General features: G+C 38.5%; 1 protein-coding gene across 1 annotated transcript in view; it reads right to left on the bottom strand.

Moving 5' to 3' along the window:
- The window catches only part of MARK1 (microtubule affinity regulating kinase 1), a 2,314,196-nt gene that overhangs the window by 653,047 nt on the left and 1,642,766 nt on the right, over nt 1-18,383 (bottom strand). Inside the window, exon 11 of the mRNA XM_044061667.1 lies at nt 2,697-2,809. Within this exon, the coding sequence (XP_043917602.1) occupies nt 2,697-2,809 (113 nt within the window). The remainder of the gene's footprint in view (nt 1-2,696; nt 2,810-18,383) is intronic.

Genomic DNA, 18,383 nt, shown 5'->3' with positions numbered 1-18,383 from the left:
ACCAAGGTACTGGCAGCAAATAACTAGAGAGAGAAAGGTGACAGAATGGGATGAAGCCAAAAAGACATTTAGAATGCAGGCTAGAGACTGCCTTCCCTTTCAGGGATTGATAAGAGTATAGACAAAGAGAAAGGGACAGGGGAATCCCCAAGTCAAAGACCTGCTCTCGAAGAGTATTTAGTTGAATCCAGAATATAAGCTGCTGTTAAAAAGAGATATTAATAGGGCATATAAAACACTGCATAACTATAAGAATCAAATCACAGGAGGTTAGAAAGGATTGAGAAGAGAGTCTGAATAAGGAATTTACAAGGGAACAATGGAAGGAAGTTTATGGCTCCAAAGTATGCAACACATTCTTGAACATTTAAGACCTTTGCTTGGAAGTGTTTGCATAGGCATACATATTATATATATATATATATATATATATATATATATATATATATATATATATATATGTGTGTGTGTGTGTGTGTGTGTATATATATATATATATATATATATATATATATATATATATATATATATATTTATATATATATATATATACACACGACTCTAAAGAAGGTTTCCTCAGGCAGATGGCAAATGATGGAGTGTTGCTGGGAAGAAAGAGGTAATGGGAACAATATGTTTTGGGAGAGCAATGAGTTGGCAGATTTTACAAATTCCTTGCAGAGTATTCTGTCAGGAATTCTGGGTGATCAAATGGGTGTAACTAAGGAAATTATTTTTTTGAGCTGGGATATGGGATCTAAATTGCCTAGGCATAACAAAGCCTTGTTAAGTTTAATTCTGGTGGCAGCCAAAAAAGCAATTACTAGAAAATGGAAAAAGTCTAAACCAATTGTATTTGAAAGTACCGAATATTGTAACAGAGATAAAAGAACAGGAAGTGGATCTATAGAAAAGGGAAGGTGCAAATTACATATTAAAAATGGAAACTGTGGGAACAATACGTGCAGAATGTTCTGAAAGAGCAGTGAAGTTTTAAGGAGGACAGGCATTGAGTAATTTATGTATGGTTGCACTGATGGGTATGAAAAAGAACATATGTGATATATAATGTATGCAACTGGCTACATATAATTATGCTTGGTTTTCCCATATTAATGTATGTTTGAGTCTTAAGTGACAATTTAATAAAGGTGTTTATATCCCCATATACATAATATACACACACACACCTATATATATATATATATATATATATATATATATATATATATATATATATGTCTTTCGGCTTTTCCCGGTTAAGGGTTGCCACAGCAGCACTCCGGTCTGCTAATGATTGGCAGTAGATTTTCACAAATGCCGAGGTGCCAGCTCAACGTTCAATCTTCAACGAAGGTACGCCCATTTACGCATGTCTTTCAAACGCCCACCCAACCACAGGGAGGACATGCAGACTCCACACAGAAGGAACTTCCGCCGAGAATCAAACAGGAGAACCTCTTGCTGTGAGGTAACAACGCTACCGCTGCACCACCGCGGAAGATATATATATATATATATATATATATATATATATATACACACACACACACATACACACACGTGTATATATATATATATATATATATATATATATATATATGTATGTATAAAAATAAAAACAAACGTAAAAACCAAAAAGGAAACTATGGCACTCCAAGAACGGCACTTTAGAAAATATACTGATAACCAATAAACAACCAGTGCTGTCACCACAGCTAGGTGCATAAATTTATTTATTACACCGTACTTAAACACAAAATAATACAACAATAAAATGAGCGCTTTCGGGTGGCTTCCACCCAATCCTCAGATTCTGAATAACACAACAACCACAGTATCTTTAAAATAAATCCTAACCAATTAAGGACAAAGTTACACTCCATCCAACCAACAAGTGAGTTAAAATGCAACAACCATTTGCTATATATATGGCCCTAGCAGGCCAAATCCACATTCCCTCCCCTCTGTGGCTGGCTATCTGGCACCCATGGTGACACTTAAATCCTAATTAGTACTTTAAGGGGGCACTTTGCCATTTTACCAATTGGACAGTCACTACAGCAGATTTTTTAATTCTGTATTTTTAAGGCAGCCACCTCAGCCACCAGACAGTACCCATCACTCTTCTGTCCTTGCACTCAGATATATAATGACACCACAGCTGGGACAACATAGAGACATGTACATTAAAATTCCACAGAACATGTGAAGGGATATCAAACTGGTCTAAAAAACACATTTTCTCTGAACAAAAATTTGTGGAGTTGCTTTCATTTCACCATAGGGTTGGTTAAATAAACATAAGTATGCCTTAAACTACCATGTATGCAGCACTCTCCCACAGCTCCTTCAACCAAGTCTTAACTAAACATATGATGATAAGTTAAGGGCCACTGGACTGGGAAGGCCTTCAACCAAAGGGCCATGAGTTCAAGGACTTGTACAGGCCATGACAAAAATTCTACTTTTAGAAATATTGTAAATATGACAGCATATAATGACCTTACCAAATTTATCCTTTCATCGTCCTTCCAGATGCCCAAATCCGATTAAAATATGATTATGCAGTAAAATATGGCTACAAGCTTTTAATTTTTAGTGCTTCAAATATTAAAAAAAATGCATAACTGGCAGATGAATGTCTATCATGTGTTTTCTTTCAATTTAAAATGTGTGGTTTCAACAAAACATACCTCTGGTGGCTTTCGACCTAGTAATAAATAAGTTGCCATGACTTCATCATACTTCTGGTTTACTAAAGAATCATGAATCTCCTCTCTTGCGAAGCCCATGGTGACCATTAACTCTGCAAAACAAAGTTAGAAATGTAAAGAAATAAAGTCAGTAATATTTCTATTTTTCTTCTTCCAAATGTCCATTTGTTCCACAAAATAGCACCCCTGTCTGTACTCAACTAACCAAATTGTTCCTACAGTGCTGAGATTCTGGCCCACTCATTCCCCAGAGTAACAACAGTCCATCTCTTCCTCCGCACATGTGACAGCTCTATGTAAGGTGGCAGGCTAATCTGCCTGTCAAGCATACTCATCCGCCTAATCTCACCCAACCCCATACTGCAGTGGTCACAATGCCACAATAGCTGCTTCCTGGAAGACCACGTGTGCCATTGCCCATTTCTAGCTTGTCCAGCTTCACTACAGCACACCATAATTCTGAACTGTATGTTGCCAGTACATCCCTACACTGCTGTGTGGGTGTCATTCAGCAGGATGAAGTGCCTTCCATCTCCTAGAATGAAGAAACCAAATAAAGCCAAACACTCTTACTCCCCTTCCTAGCTCCTTCAGCTTCCCGCAACAGTAATCTAGCAAAGGTCATCTGGAGTCTAGTCAGAGCTATACCCTTCATGACACACATCCAGACTATCAATTACATTTTTATGAAGCACTTCTGACATGAAGTCTTGCAGCCTAAAGTCTGCTTATTAAATAAGACTACTGAATCTCAATCCATGTTTTAAATACTACTCCTAAATCCCAAATAATCCATTTCACTTTTCCAATCATTTTGGTAAATATAGTAAACTACCCTATTTGTTCACTCCTGGCAATGACCAGAACAAATCCTGGAAATACTAAAGACTAGTCATAGCACTAATTCCAGTACAAACAGAACAGTATTTTCACCAAGTTGAATACAGGGATTAAAAACCATTAAAAATGTTCAGCAATAAAGTAACAATTCTACTGCTAACCACTTATCTCTCACAGCTGGGCCACAATCATCCAGCATTATTCATTACATTGCCTCCAAGCAGATTCAAATATTATCCTTTATAGCTGTATGGTGCAGCAACAAAAATACAATTGTTATTTAAACCTTTTTGAACCTTCCCCAAGGGCAAAAACAATATATATGATCAATTAAATTTCATTTAAACAAAATGTTCCTTTATACACACAGTTTTATTTTTATATGTCTCATGAACAGGATAGTCAGAGGCATTTTCCCAGTTCATCAATTGAGTTAAAATATATGGAGATCCATTAATACTTTTTTTACAATTTAATTTTTGTTTAAACTACTTAAAAATATGTTAATTTTTAAGGAGCTTTTCTCCCCATGTTCACACTGTAGAGGGGTACTTCTTCACAGTGACTAACTCTATTATCAAAAAATGTAACAAATGCATAGCTGATACAAGAGCAAAACATATCAATGGTCCTGACCCTTTCAAGGGGAAATAAAACAGGGACATGACTATAACTTATTCAAGGCCAGAACTTTGACTGGTTTCTCCTACAACATCTGGTAACCTTGTAATGGTTGCTATAATCTTAAACAGTCAAAGCAACAACTGTGCTGAAACTCCTCCAGAGAACCACTAACACCAGGATGAAAAAAAAGTTTTTTAACAATTGTTTTTGAATTAAGTTTATAACTGGCTGTACTTTTTGACTGATGAAAGTTGTGTATATAACAATGTGTATTTTGGGTTATATTTCATAGGTTGGTACTAAGCTAACTGCCCTTGTGAGCCATTTTAAGCCTAGCCAATTATCCCTTGTGAGACTCAAACCCTGCACCTTGTGCTTGCAAGGCAAACACCTTAACCATTAGGCCACCCTCCCAACCCTTATCACTGATGAAGTCTTATTACTGAAGACAAAAGTGTTTAGATTTGTCTGTTAAAGAGTTTTTGACCTTATTGCTGCTGCTAATTAATGGAAGCATTTGGAACCAGTCTAACTATTTTACTCCATCCTGGTGTAAATGGGTTGCTGGAGGAGTTTTGTGCATTTATTGATTTGACTAAGATTATAGCAACTGTTACAAGACTACCAATTGCTCAGGAAGTTGATTGCATACACCAGACTTTGTATTCCATGCTGTTCCGCTTTTCTGGCTGGCTTGTTCAGTTCAACTGATTGTTTTTGTGTTTTGCGCATGATTCTTTTCACCATGGTCTCCTTGGCCTGGCAATTTGACATTGTTATAGCAAATTTTAAAATACATTCCCATAATTGCTTGCGGTGATGGTCAAACTTCATTTAGCATTACGGCAACCCGAGACCCTTGCTGTTCGACAAAGGACTTATCCACATACACTAATCTGTTTGAAAAAAAGTACTCTTTTTGATATAAGGGCATGGCTTATGGATCTTGATTTTAAGACAAGTGAGCCTAATGTCAAAAGTTCCGTTATCTCACAAACGGAAATGCTTAACATTTGATAAAATACAGAAATTTACAATTAGACAATATCTATTTATCCAAGTGTATTAAATGTAAAAGGGTACCTAAAGGTCTCAGATGCTGAAAGTATCCTGTGGGTCTAAAGATGAATTCACCTCAGTATTTAGCACTAATTGATTTGTTTGACCATATGGGTATAGAGTTAATAAAACTGTTAACTGCTGACAACGAAAGTAAAATTCAGGTTTTGGAGTCAGAAATTATGCAGCTCAACAGTGCCACAGACTGATTCTACTTTTAACTCAAGCAAGAATATATGAATGTGTTTTCTACAGCTGAATCTTTAGTCAAGAAAAACAAAATTAGGAAATAGAAAAAAAAAAAAACCTCCTTAGGGACAAGTTAGAATAGGACAAAAAACGAGCATATCCTAAAACTAAGGAATACAGTGTTAAAGTTTAAGTCTTACAGTGGGTCTGGACATGATGTGATACTTGATCCTGTTTCCAGTCCTATTGCTACACCAGTGACTGGTTTATTTGACAACATGCAGAATAATGACTTTTTGCACGAGGAACAGAGACAAGTGCCAAGATATATGCAACAGAGCCCCCTTTCTCAAATTGTTCGAAAAAAATCCCAAGTCAGCGAGAACACCAAGGAAAGGGAGGAACAAGCGAAGGAACTAAATGGGACTTTTTCTGATAATTTATCTGTTTCTTATGATTCATGCTGTAATATTGTAGAGAATAAAGGGTTTAAGGTTTTTAATTACAGTCATGTATTATTGCAGGCTAACCAAGTCTCTTTATTTAAAAAGGATTTTAAGTTCATACCTACTTTCAAACAACATAATGTTCAAGTTCTTACTAATTTCAAATTGTATCTTGGACAACTTAATTTGACTGTGTTTTTTTGCTACCAGCCACCTCGTACACAGAATTTTCTTAAGAGGAAAGGTACATATATGCCACAGAGTTGTCCATTGATTTCAGTATGTGAAAAAAAGTTTAGACACTTAAGCTAACAAACTGAGGAATAACTTAACTAGGGGAGAAAGGTAACTGTATCAGATTAAGGACATTAAAGATACACAAGTCATAAAACCAGACAAGGGAAGGGGAGCAGTGGTCATGGATTATTACAAGTATGCTAGTAAGATTTTGGACATCTTGAACAAAATTACTACATATTTTCAGACTTCCAAAAATGAAATAAACATGGCTTACACTAAAATTGATTTTTGTCTGGAAGATTTGGTATGCCAAAGATTTGTGTCTTATGATGTATTGGATTTTGTACAAGTGGACAAGCCGGTTATGCCTGCAATTTTTGGATGATCAAACATTCACAAGAATTTGCACAAACCCCCTTAGACCAGCTATAACAGAACCATTAGTGTTATATGCTGATTTTCATTTAAAAGCTTTACTTGAAAAAGAAAAAAACAAATTAATCTTGACTTGTGGCATTTACTGCAGCTTCTGAACACAACTCCCGTTAGAGGGGATATTGTTTATCACTACTGATGTGATTAATCTGTTCCCTGTTATCCACATAAGATTAGAATACAACATTTTGCTGAAGAACACATCCAGAACCACTAGAAAAGTCTATTATTATAGACTTTTTAGAAATGGTTTTGAATAATCATGTTTACTTCAATGGCAAATATTACTATCAATTGATGGGGGTAGTAGCTATGTGAGCTAGATGTGCGCCCACATATGTGAATTTAGTTCTAGGGGATTGGGAACATAGTTTCTTTACCTCTCCTTATTTCAACCATGTTTTTAGATTCCTTGACAAAATATTTATTTCATGGACTGGTGAACTTTCTACTTTTAAAACATTCTTGTCATAATTAAATGATTTTACCAGTTTACGGTTCACCTTTACCATCAACAAGGATTCAATAATTGATCTTGATTTAACCATTTCAAAGGATAATGCAGTGGCGGAGTATAATTATCAAACATTCCAAATGAAGAACAGTCTTTATAATACATGGGACAGTCTTTTCTGCTGAACACAAGAACATTTGGGGTTCACATCTGAAAATTACATATAAGAAAAGTGATAATCTTAAAAATATTTCTGAAAGGAACAATCCTAAACACAATCATTTGAATCATTGTAAAATGATGAAATGTGGTCACTACATGAACTGTAATTAATTAAAGATGGTCCTTACGTGTCTGTAGAAGGTTATCATAAAACCCTTAGATGTCCAAGGATTTGTTGTAAAACAAATATGTATGTATATTTAGCTACTTGCACATTTTGCCCGGCATTCTATATAGGTAAAACTATTACGACTTTAAAAGAGCGAATTTATGAATATGTATACAATATTAAGAAGCTTAAGTTGACCAATGCACTGTACAGACACTCACTACAATGACCCTCTTTTAAAAGATTTCTGTTTTTTATTATTGACTGCAGACAATGTTGAACAGGGGGAAACAGTGTACTTTTATTGGAACAGAAAGAACTAAAGTGGCAAATACACTTCAATTCCACATTGAAATCTGGCATGAATGAGACACTGTCTTTAAACAGTGTTTTAAAAAAATAGAGCAGCAATACTGACTTGGTCAATATGGTATTTTACTTATTTAGTTGTATATATTATAATAAACTTTTATATAATTAAAATGTATTAAATAGGGTGTTTAATATTCAATTGTTTTAGAATTAAGTTTATAACTGACTGCACTTTTTGACTGGTGGAGGTTGTGTATATAATGATGGGTATCTTGGGTTGCATTTTATTTCTGATGAAGTCTTGTTACAAAAAATGAAAACGCTTAAATTTGTCTGTTAAAAAATTTTTTTTTATCTTATTGCTGTTGGTAATTAATAGAAGCCTTAGGAACCATTTTGTAACTGTTTTATTCCAGCCTGTTGTTCGCTGGAGGCATTTGGTGCATTTGTTGGTTTGATTCTCCTATAACATGTTTTGCTTCCACCCTCCACCCCACAAACTGTGGTGGTTTACAGACAACAAATGATATAGTCATTAAAGTCAGTGACTTATTTTACTTCACAAAATGCATTTTACTTTAAAAAAAATCAGAATAATAAGACTTTAAAACATTACTCTTAAAACCTATCCCTGATTTGGTACCTTTGACCCTGATCATTTCTGGCTCTGCTCGGATTCTGGAAATAAGATGATTATTATTTGGTAACTTACTCTTGAATGTCCAATTCAAGGACATTCATGCACTGAAAAAATAATGCTCGAGACAGTGTTTTTGATCAAGGTTTTTTGTGATTTAACATGCAGTGGCCTTCATGTCAGATATGCTAATTCCAAGGATAGCTGGCCATCCTCCCAAACAGCACTGCCTCCGCTACAACTCAGCTTACATTAGTGATAAAGGTACTGAAGAAGCCAGTGAGGATGCAGATGAAAATGCTTGGTCTTTCTACTACCCCAAAGTGGAGATTAGAGATGAGATGAATGTGTCTGCTTACAAGGTGTTTCAGAAAGTTCTTTGAGAGAAAATTACATGGAAAGCTGTGTGTAAAGCACTCACACTACTCCACTGCACACCCAGTCCTAGCATTCTGATTAAACACATGAAAGACAGAAGGGGGCTTAAATATGAAACTCTTGTGATGTTTGAATGGATGACAGCCACACCACAGCCATAGTGTTGTTCCATAAAGGAGAAATACAGTTGTGTACTCTTACCATAGATGTAGATGTTCAACTGTATTCACTAATGCAGCCCTCGGCTGGCCCATCTACCAGAGAAAAATTTTTGCCTCCCAGGCTGACAGATGCCCTGACCAATGGCAGCAGGCTCGGGTATAAAAGGAGCCAGCCTGTATCATGATTTCAGTATTTTCTTGTCCTCTACAAGGAAGAGCCCTAAGTGGACAGGAGGGAACTAAGGAAGAGGACCCTTGCACCGGGGAAGCCAGGGGGGATCCCTTGGCTGGATCGTTTCATTATTATTAGGCTACCTAATAAACTAAGGGGGCCAGAGAGAGGGAAAAAAAATGCAACAGTGACTACACTTGAATATCTACATTTATGGCAAATCTACACAACTGTACTATGTTCTTCGTGTTTCACTGTTGCAGTCCTGACTTGTGAAAAGATTCCCAAAGCTGAATTGAGGGGGGAAGGAGATTAATGAGAGGATGCCCTGCAAGATGGCAGTGGCAAATCCTACTCTATACTTGGAAAAGGCTGCAAAGTGGTACTGTTTTGTGAAGGTACTCGAGACACAACAGGTAAGGAAAAGAATGCATAAATGAAGAGGCGAGTCCAAGGGAAGGAGAAAGCATCTGTTTTCCAGGCAGATTTCTGTTTGGTCCTGGCAAAGCATTTTTTCAGGTCAGCATTTTCCTTGTTGGCAAAGAGGACTACCTGCGGGACTCCCCATCTCTGAGATATGCTGAGAAAAATTTCTTGATGCAGATGCCATTCACGGTGGTCCATCAAGTTTCTACAGAGGTGATCTGCTAGAGCATTTTTGAGTCCCTGGAAGATACTGTGCCATGAGGTGCAACCCCAGAGTGTGCAGTTTTCCAGACTTGCATGCTAGGCAGCACAGGGGATAAGAATGCATGCCTCCCTGCTTGTTTATGTACCACACGTCTGTGGTATAGTCTGTTTTTATTAACAGGACCTCTGGTTCCTATTTTTCTTTGAAGGCTATCAGGCCTTTTTGCACTACATAAGTTCTTTCCAATTGATGTGTCTATCCTTGAACTGTACCTCCCACTTCCGTTGGGATTGAAGATGTTGAAAGTGATCCCCCAGGCTGTCTCTGAAGCATCCATGGTAAGAGTTTGGCCCCGTGGAGTGAAACTGCAGGGAAGGCACTGATTTTGGCTACAAGCCTGTATCCACCATGCAAACTCTTGTATCTCGGTCTCTAGAGAGTGACAGCTCTGGCACCATATCTTCTTGAGGTATCACTGAAGCTTCCTCATGTGTAGCCTGGCCAGGAGAACCTTAAGGATACATGATGTCATATATCCCAGTGCTTGCAGAAACTCTCTGGCTGAGATGCAATGTCTGTGCTGGATTTTTTGGAAGTAGTTTGTCAAAAAGGAGACTTTGTCCAAAGAACAGTCCAGGAGTGCCTCCAGGAACACTATCCTTTGGGTCAGGGCAGTGTTGGATTTCTGGAGATGTATTGTGAATCCCAGAGAGGACAGGAGATCTTGAGTGAATTTCAGGTTCTTGAGGAGTTTTGACAAGTCTGTGGCCTATACTTGGAAATCGTCCAGGTAAGGGTATATCTGGACCTCCCTGGTTCTGCAGAAAGCAATTACAGGTGCTAAACACTTTGTGAAAACCCTTGGAGTGGTAGATAAGCCAAAGGTCAGTTCTGAAAACGAATAGTAATGGGAGCCTGCCCTGAAGCAAAGAAAGCTTCTGAGAGACTTCAGAATTGGAATGTGCATCTTTTAGGTCTAATGAGACCATGAAAGCCTTAGGGGGTTTATCAAAGGTAATGCCTTGTGAAGACTGGTATCATGACATAGGGTGGCTCCCTTTAAACCAGTGTGTCCTGACATCGGTCATGGTGTCTGCCAGCCTGGGAGGTGGAGAGAGTTTTCTCTGGTGGTCAAACCAGCCGAAGACTTTCATGGCAGGAAATCTCACAAGTCAGGACTGCAAGAGTGAAAAAGAAAGATCATCAAATGGATATACTGCAGCCATGATAGTGCCTCAATGGTTGACAGGTGGGGAGGAGAAAAAGTTATCAAAAAAGGAAAAAAAAAATCTCGTAGTGGAGAGGCTGTGTAGGCATGGATGATCTGAGGAAGGTGCAATGCCCTTCACAAAAAGTGAAACGCTTCCCGTTTCTGTCCATTTGTTGACATTCTTTACCACTTTGGGTGTTAGCACATCAGGTTTCAAGATATATCTGATTGTGGAATACTTTTATGTTGCATTTTATGTTCCGCAAGGCATTATGCAAGCTGTATCTACCTCAACATTTCCATGAGATTTTTTTCTGATTCAATGCAGCATAAACAAGCACTCTAGAGAAAAGACTTTTAATGAAAAAACTACAGCTAGTACACACTAAGAACCAGCATTAAAACAGTAAAGCACCGTCTTAAATCATGGCCACTAAAGGAACAAGGCTGTGAATATATAAACCTGAGGTATGAAGACTAGAAAAAATATAGATTTTTACCCTATTGCATACCACTGCTGAACCAAAAACTGGTAAACTAGAAAGGTAGTGTGTATTGCTCTATACATCTAAGGAGCTATCATGTAAATGCGAGATTACATCTGTAGACCTTTATGTCTAATGTTTATATTTCCTTTTCAGGACATTATGGAATGACCTGCTGTCACAATTGTGTGAAACCTGCTACTCAAACAAGCCAAACATCAATGAAAGCAGATTGTTAATGTTTTCTTTCTATGTGGAATGGAAGTGAGTGTCGCCCAGTCAACATGCAGGTTATCTTTCAAGTCAAAATGTTTACTATACATACATAGATGTGATTTAGCCTTTACAAAGCCTATATTTAAGAATTACAGTTGTATAAGTAAACTTACCACAACAGTAGGAGCAGTTGTTGGAGTAGCCTAAGCTATATAGAATGCCTTGCCAAAGACTGGACCACACAGCCATCTCCTAAAGCTTTAGGGTACCTTCCCAGGTGCTAGCCATTTGCACAGCTCAAGGAGAGCAATACAAAATCGATGGCTAGAGTTCCAAAAACTACAGAGCTTTCTTGTCTCAGAAGATGGAGGCCAGAAACTGTCAGATAGGAACATTAATAATAAAAACACCATATACTGGCATAAAAATAGCAAAAAAGAACAGGGATAGAGGGAAGAAGCAGCTATTGGAAAAGTGTACTATTTGAACATCTACTATTATGGTAAGCTTACTTGCACAACTGTACTATGTTTATGATTAAATCACTGTTACAGTAGCCTAAGCTATATGGAACGAATACCAGACATTACAAAGAAAGGGAGAAGGAAGAAGGCTCAGTGTCAGAGTCCCTGGAGAATAGTCCTAGCCAAGCCTGCTCTGGACCTAGACAAGGAATCTAATTTGTAGTGCTTGGTAAAGAAATTTACAGATGGCTACGTTGCTTCCTCCAGTATATTTCCGGACTCCACTTTTTTCAAAAAAGCCACAAAAGCAGCCAGAGCCCTGACTTTGGAAGTGTCTTGATATGGTGAGAACAAAAAAAAAAAAGCAATAGCATGACAACCATTTAGAAATTCAGTTTTGATGCAGATTGTTCCTATTTCTTATCTTTGTATTAATAAACAGCTGATCAGAAGTCTTGAAGGTTTTTTTTCCCTGTTACTGTAGTATCTGAATTAACTAAATATCCAAAGTGTGTAAAATTATCCTTTTTTGTTTTGGGAAGAAAACTGGGAGTGGAATTGTCTGGCTTGATATAAACTGTGAAACAACTTTAGGTATAAAGGAAGGATTTGTTCTTAATGTCAACCTATCACTGTGAAAAATGGGATGGGGATGACTTATAGCAGCTTGCAACTCAGATGTTCATTCATGCAGATAATCACAGACTTCCAAAATAATGTGAAATCGCCACGGGAGCAGGTTCAAAAGGAAAGAGCAAGTTTTTCCAGTACAAAAATAAGATCCTCAGAAGCAGCCGCCTGCCTTCTAGGTGGACAGACACAAAACTCCTTTTGAAAAAACTGTTTCACTTGATGCAGAGTAGAAGAGGGGTGGGGTCTAAGGGCAGCCAAGTAGAGAAGACCTAAAGGTAAATCTTGAAAGAACAGTAAGAAAGAACAGAGGATAAATTTTGCAGAACAAAGAAGTCTAAGCCTTGAAAAGTTCTTATCAGGGCACCAACTTGAAAATCTTTTCCACTTAACCCATAAATGATTTTATTGTAGAAGGTTTATTTTAGCCTCATTTAATGTGTGCTGCACACCCTTAGGAAATAATGCTGTCTAATACGCAGTCAGGTGAAGTTGTTGAAGACTGGGATGCATCAAGCAACCAAGTTCTGAGTGAGCAAGTACATTTTGTGAGGAAGTTTTTGATAATTGCCACTGCCCATTTTCAGAAAAAGGGAAAACCACTGATGCCGGAGCCAAAAGGGGTCACCACAATCATCTCTGAGGAGTCCTTCAGCACCTTTAGAAGAACCTTGGTTATCAAAGGAAAGGGTGGGAAAGACGTACAGAACCTCCCAAACATGGGAATGAAAGGCATCTGTCTTCCAGGCCTGTAAGGAGTGCTGGAATGTAATTTCTTCAACTGTCTGTTGTGGTTGGAGACGAGCATATCTATTTAAGATGTTCCCCAAAGATGCGTCAATTCCTGGAAGACCCTTAGAAGCAACTTACACCAATGAGGGTTTATCCTGGTCCTGCTCAGCTTGTCTACAATATGTTTTGCTCTGAAGAAATGTAGGCAGCTTGCAAGGACAAACTAAACTGAGTCTTAGTCTCAGGCTTCCATAGCTAGTCTGCAAAGGGATAGGAATTGGTTCCAATTGTTTAAGTACCACATCATTGTGGTGTTATAGGTTCATAAATTAGTACTAAGCTAACTGCCCTTGTGAGCCATTTTAAGCCTAACCAATTATCCCTTGTGAGACTCAAACCCTGCACCTTGTGCTTGCAAAGCAAACAACTTAACCATTAGGCCACCCTTTCAACCCTGAAGGCCTGGAGTCCAAAGATGGTTCACAGACTTCACAGTAATCATTAAAGCCATAATTTCTGACATTTATGCGCTTTCATTTGTATTTCTTTATTCCAGAAGCCCTAGACTTTCTCCCCCCTTGGACATAGTTCCTCAAGTAAAGTCTGATGCATCTGTGGTCACAGACTGAGTGGGGGCTGGAAGGGAAAAAGGAGACCTGGGATGAGAGAATTGAGTCACTCACCAGTGTAACTTCTTGTATACAAACCCAAACACCGGAGTTTGAAATGAAAAGGTAGATATTCCCTGGCAAATGCCAAGGTATGGTTGGAAAATATCATAAAAAAAGGTCCTTGCATCATTCCATTTTCTTCCGAGAAAGAAAAACCATCATGAAGGTGTATCCAGTAGACATTCCAGAAAAAAAATATCCTGTGAGATGTGATGAGAAACTTCTTTTTCTTTCGGTTGCTCCCATTAGGGGTCGCCACACCAGATCATCTGTTTCCATTTCCTCCTGTCCTCTGCATCTTGCTCTGTCACACCAACCACTTGCATGTCCTCTCTCACCACATCCATAAACCTTATCTTAGGCCCTCCTCTTCCCTGGCAGCTCCACCTTGGCATCCATCTCCCAATATACTCGGCATCCCTCCTCAGCACATGTCCAAATCAATGCAATCTTGCCTCTCTGGCTTTGTCTCAAAACCACCCAACCTGAGCTGACCCTTTAATATATTAATTTCTAATCCTGTCCATCCTCGTCACACCCAATGCAAATCCTAGCATCTTTAACTCTACCAACTCCAGCTCTGACTCCTGCCTTTTCATCAGTGCAACCATCTCCAACCCATACAACACGGCTGCTCTCACTACTACCATCTTGTAGACCTTCCTTTTCACTCTCACTGGTATCCATCTGTCACAAATAAGTCCTGGCACTCTTCTCCACCCAATCCAGCCAACCTGCACTCTCCCTCACCTCTCTTCCACACTCACCATTAGTCTGAACTGTTGATCCCAAGTATTTAAATTCATCCACCTTGGCCAACTCTACTCCTTGCATCACCATTCCTCTGTCCTCCTCCTCATTCACACACACATTTTCTTAGTCCTGCTGAACTTCATTCTTGTCCTCTCTAGAGCATTTCTCCACTTCTCCAGGGTCTCCCCTCTATCTGTTTCCTACTCACTACAAATCACAATGTCATCTGCAAACATCACAGTCCACAGGGACTCCGGTCTGATCTCGTCTGTCAACCTGTCCATCACCACTGCAAATAAGAAAGGGCTCAGAGCTGATCCTTGAAGTAATCCCACCACCTTGAATGCATCCGTCACTCCTACCTCAGATCTCAACTGTCACACTGGCCTTGTGCATATCCTGTTCCACTCTTACATACTTCTCTGCCACTCCCTACTTCCTCATACAATACCACAACTCCTCTCTGGGCGCCCTGTCACATTCTTTCTCTAAGTCCACAAAGACACAATGCAGATCCTTCTGACCTTCATTAACACCCTCTGAGAAAACATCACATCTGTAGTGCTCTTTCCTGGCATGAAACTGTACTGCTGCTCACTAATCATCACCTCCCTTCTTAACCTAGCTTCCACTACTCTTTCCCACAACTTCATGCTGTGGCTGATCAATTTTATCCCTCTGTCATTACTACTGCTCAGCACATCACTCTTATTCTTACAAATTGGTACCAATACACATCTCAGACATCCTCTCACTTTCCAAGATTCCGTTAAACAATCTGGTTAAAAACCCCACTGCCATCTCTCCTAAACAACTCCATGCTTCCACAGGTATGTCATCTGGACCAACAGCTTTTCCATTAATCCTTCTCTTCACAGCTGTCCTTACTTCCTCCTTGCTAAACCGTTGCACTTCCTGATTCAATATCCCCACATCATCCAACTCTATTTTCACCTGAAATCCCAGGATGAGACCACAGCATGACATTCTTGACAACCTGTGAAATAATCTGCATTTTTTCTTTTCTTTTTTTACCACAGCCTCATATTCCTGACAACTTGTGAAAAAATCTGCAAAAATAAGACAGTAACCAAAATATGGAAAATGTGAATGCTCTACAACATAAACCTGGCCATTATAAAAGCCAAAAAAGCCAATCAATTTGTACACACTTAAGAGATGCTGATAAACCAAAGGGCAAAGGAGAAAACTGAAATTGAAAACCAGACACAGAAAAACATAAAAAGTGAACAAAATCTTTGAGAACTGGAATGTGATGCATAGATTTAGGAAAAAAGGTCTAGTATAGGTTTCCAGATTCCTTCTTCCTTTGGCACCAGAAAGATCCTTGAATAAAACCCTCTCTCGCTCTCTCTCTCTCAGTTCTGGTGGAATAGATTCTATAAACTCTAGTACTGCATGTAATCTAGAATAGTTGGGAACTGGGAGGTCTGATTGGCTGAATGGAGGAGGATCCCTTGAAAAAGAGGAAAGGAATCCCAATGCCAGTTGTACCCTTTTTAAATGGTTCTTAAAACCCAAGTGTCTGAAGTTATCTGGTAACAAAGAAGAAAGTGAAGAGATGGTCTTCAGAAAGCTTTACAGGACTGCAAGGGTAGACAGGGGAAAGCACATGAAGGGAAATATAGTGAATCTATTTTCTTAGATCGTCTTTAGTTTTAGGAGCACCCTCTTTTTTTTTTTTTTTTTTTTTTTGCACCTCCGTGCCATTGCGTTTTAAAATGTTGTTTACCTGTGCATTAATGGGGATGCTTATTCTGTTTCCTTTAAAAAGAACCTGAACTGGGAGAAAACATTTCTATGATATTCTGGCAAGGAGATACGAAAAAGCTGGAACCCCCCCCCCAGGAATTAACAGCCCACCTCTCCTACAATCTTTTAAGGACCTCAGCAGAGGAAAGATTAAACACTTCTTTATCTGGGAAGCATTCAGGATCTCAGCTTTGACATACTCTGGTAAATTCTGAGAAAGTAGTCAATCAAATCGTATTACTAAGGCAGTAGCAGCTGTTGTATTAAGAGGATCAGCAATATCATAAGTGTATTTTAGAGAATATTTGTTTACTTGAGACACAGAATAAACTAGTGAATTCAGAAATGCCTTAGCCTCAGGGACATCCGCAATTAACTTTCTCAATTAACAAAGGAAGCCAGCAGAAACAGACGTGAGCCTGACAATTCAATATTCTTAACACAAAGTGGAGTAACTATAAACTTGCCTTTGTAAGTTGGAAAGACTTGGAAAGAATAAGGCAAGAAGCTGATTTTGACAAAGAAACTATTCAGGATCTGACCTGGAGTTAGAAAAAAAGAATTTGTGGGTCTGAGGCACATGATTTAATTTATCAGCCTTTCTGTGAACAGGTGGCTGAATGTCAGGCCAATGATGGCCATAAAGAAAGCATGCTCTAAAGTTGGCAACACAGGAGGAACAGCTGAAGAGTGAGGAAAACCCACCTGTAACAATCACAGTATATTTGCTGGAATTCTGGTATTTCTTTTGTTCCCACTGAAACAAGTCCCTCATTCTGGCAACAATATAAAAAAACTCTTCAGAAGAAGAATTTAAAGAATAACTTTCTTCAGAGTCAGACTGCCCATACTGTGGGGTTTGAATTTAAGAAACAGTATGAATCTAAATCTATGTCCCCCATACTGGGGTTCAGAAGCAGAGAGAAAGAGTGGGGGAATATTTTGTTTGTTAAAAGATGGAAAACTCAGCATGTAAAGAATGAAAGGCTTTAAATAAACTTTTAGCAAAATTACACATTTGGCCTTATGTTTCCTTTTTCTGGGAAATGCCCCAGGAAAAGAGCAGCTTAAAGGACTGTGCCTTCACCAAGAATGAAGTTCCTCAGAATGGTTTAGTGGAGGAGCACTACCCATTTCCTTCTTTGATTCCAGGAAGAGTAGTTTTCCCTTACATGACAAGGGCAGCCAAAACGCCAGAGAGAACATGCCTGCTTCCCATTACTTAATGTCTTCCTGAGAAGTACTAAAGGGACCAACAAAAACTGATGAGCAAAGGGATAAAACAAAAAAACAAAACAGATGACTATAGCGGAGTCATCCATCAGCAGCTGAGGTGAAAGGGAAGCTTCCTGAAGCACCTTCCAGACACCTTTTTTTTCCTGTGAGTAAGGGAGGGAACGTTCGAGTCAAGATCAATGTCCTTGCCACAAAAGGTGTTGACAAGTGGTTAGCAGTACCTTAAAGAGTCGGTCTTACTTCCTGACAGAAAAGTTAAGTTCTGCGGTAAAGTGTGTGAAGGGTGAGATGTACAGAGAAAGGAAAATGTTAGTGTATGCATTTCATTTTTAATATGCTTTCATAAGATGGATTGCTGAATGTTTTTTGGTATGCATCTGATGATTTGCTTCCTGCCTAACTTTACTAATTGTTGACAGGGTAGAAACGTAAAAAGTTTTGTTATCTGTAGAAAATTCAATTATGGAACTTGGAACTCATATCAGATCATCTTTGTTAGCAAAATTAATGCTGTAGTGTTCATTTTTAATTGGTCAGTGGTTGTTCTAGGATTGTTACAATAATGTTGTAATGAAAGTATAACAATT

Source organism: Protopterus annectens, chromosome 1.part0 (assembly GCF_019279795.1).
Source record: "Protopterus annectens isolate FY-2018-M chromosome 1.part0, PAN1.0, whole genome shotgun sequence".
Taxonomy (NCBI): domain Eukaryota; kingdom Metazoa; phylum Chordata; order Ceratodontiformes; family Protopteridae; genus Protopterus; species Protopterus annectens.
This window is presented reverse-complemented; position numbering and strand designations above follow the sequence as displayed.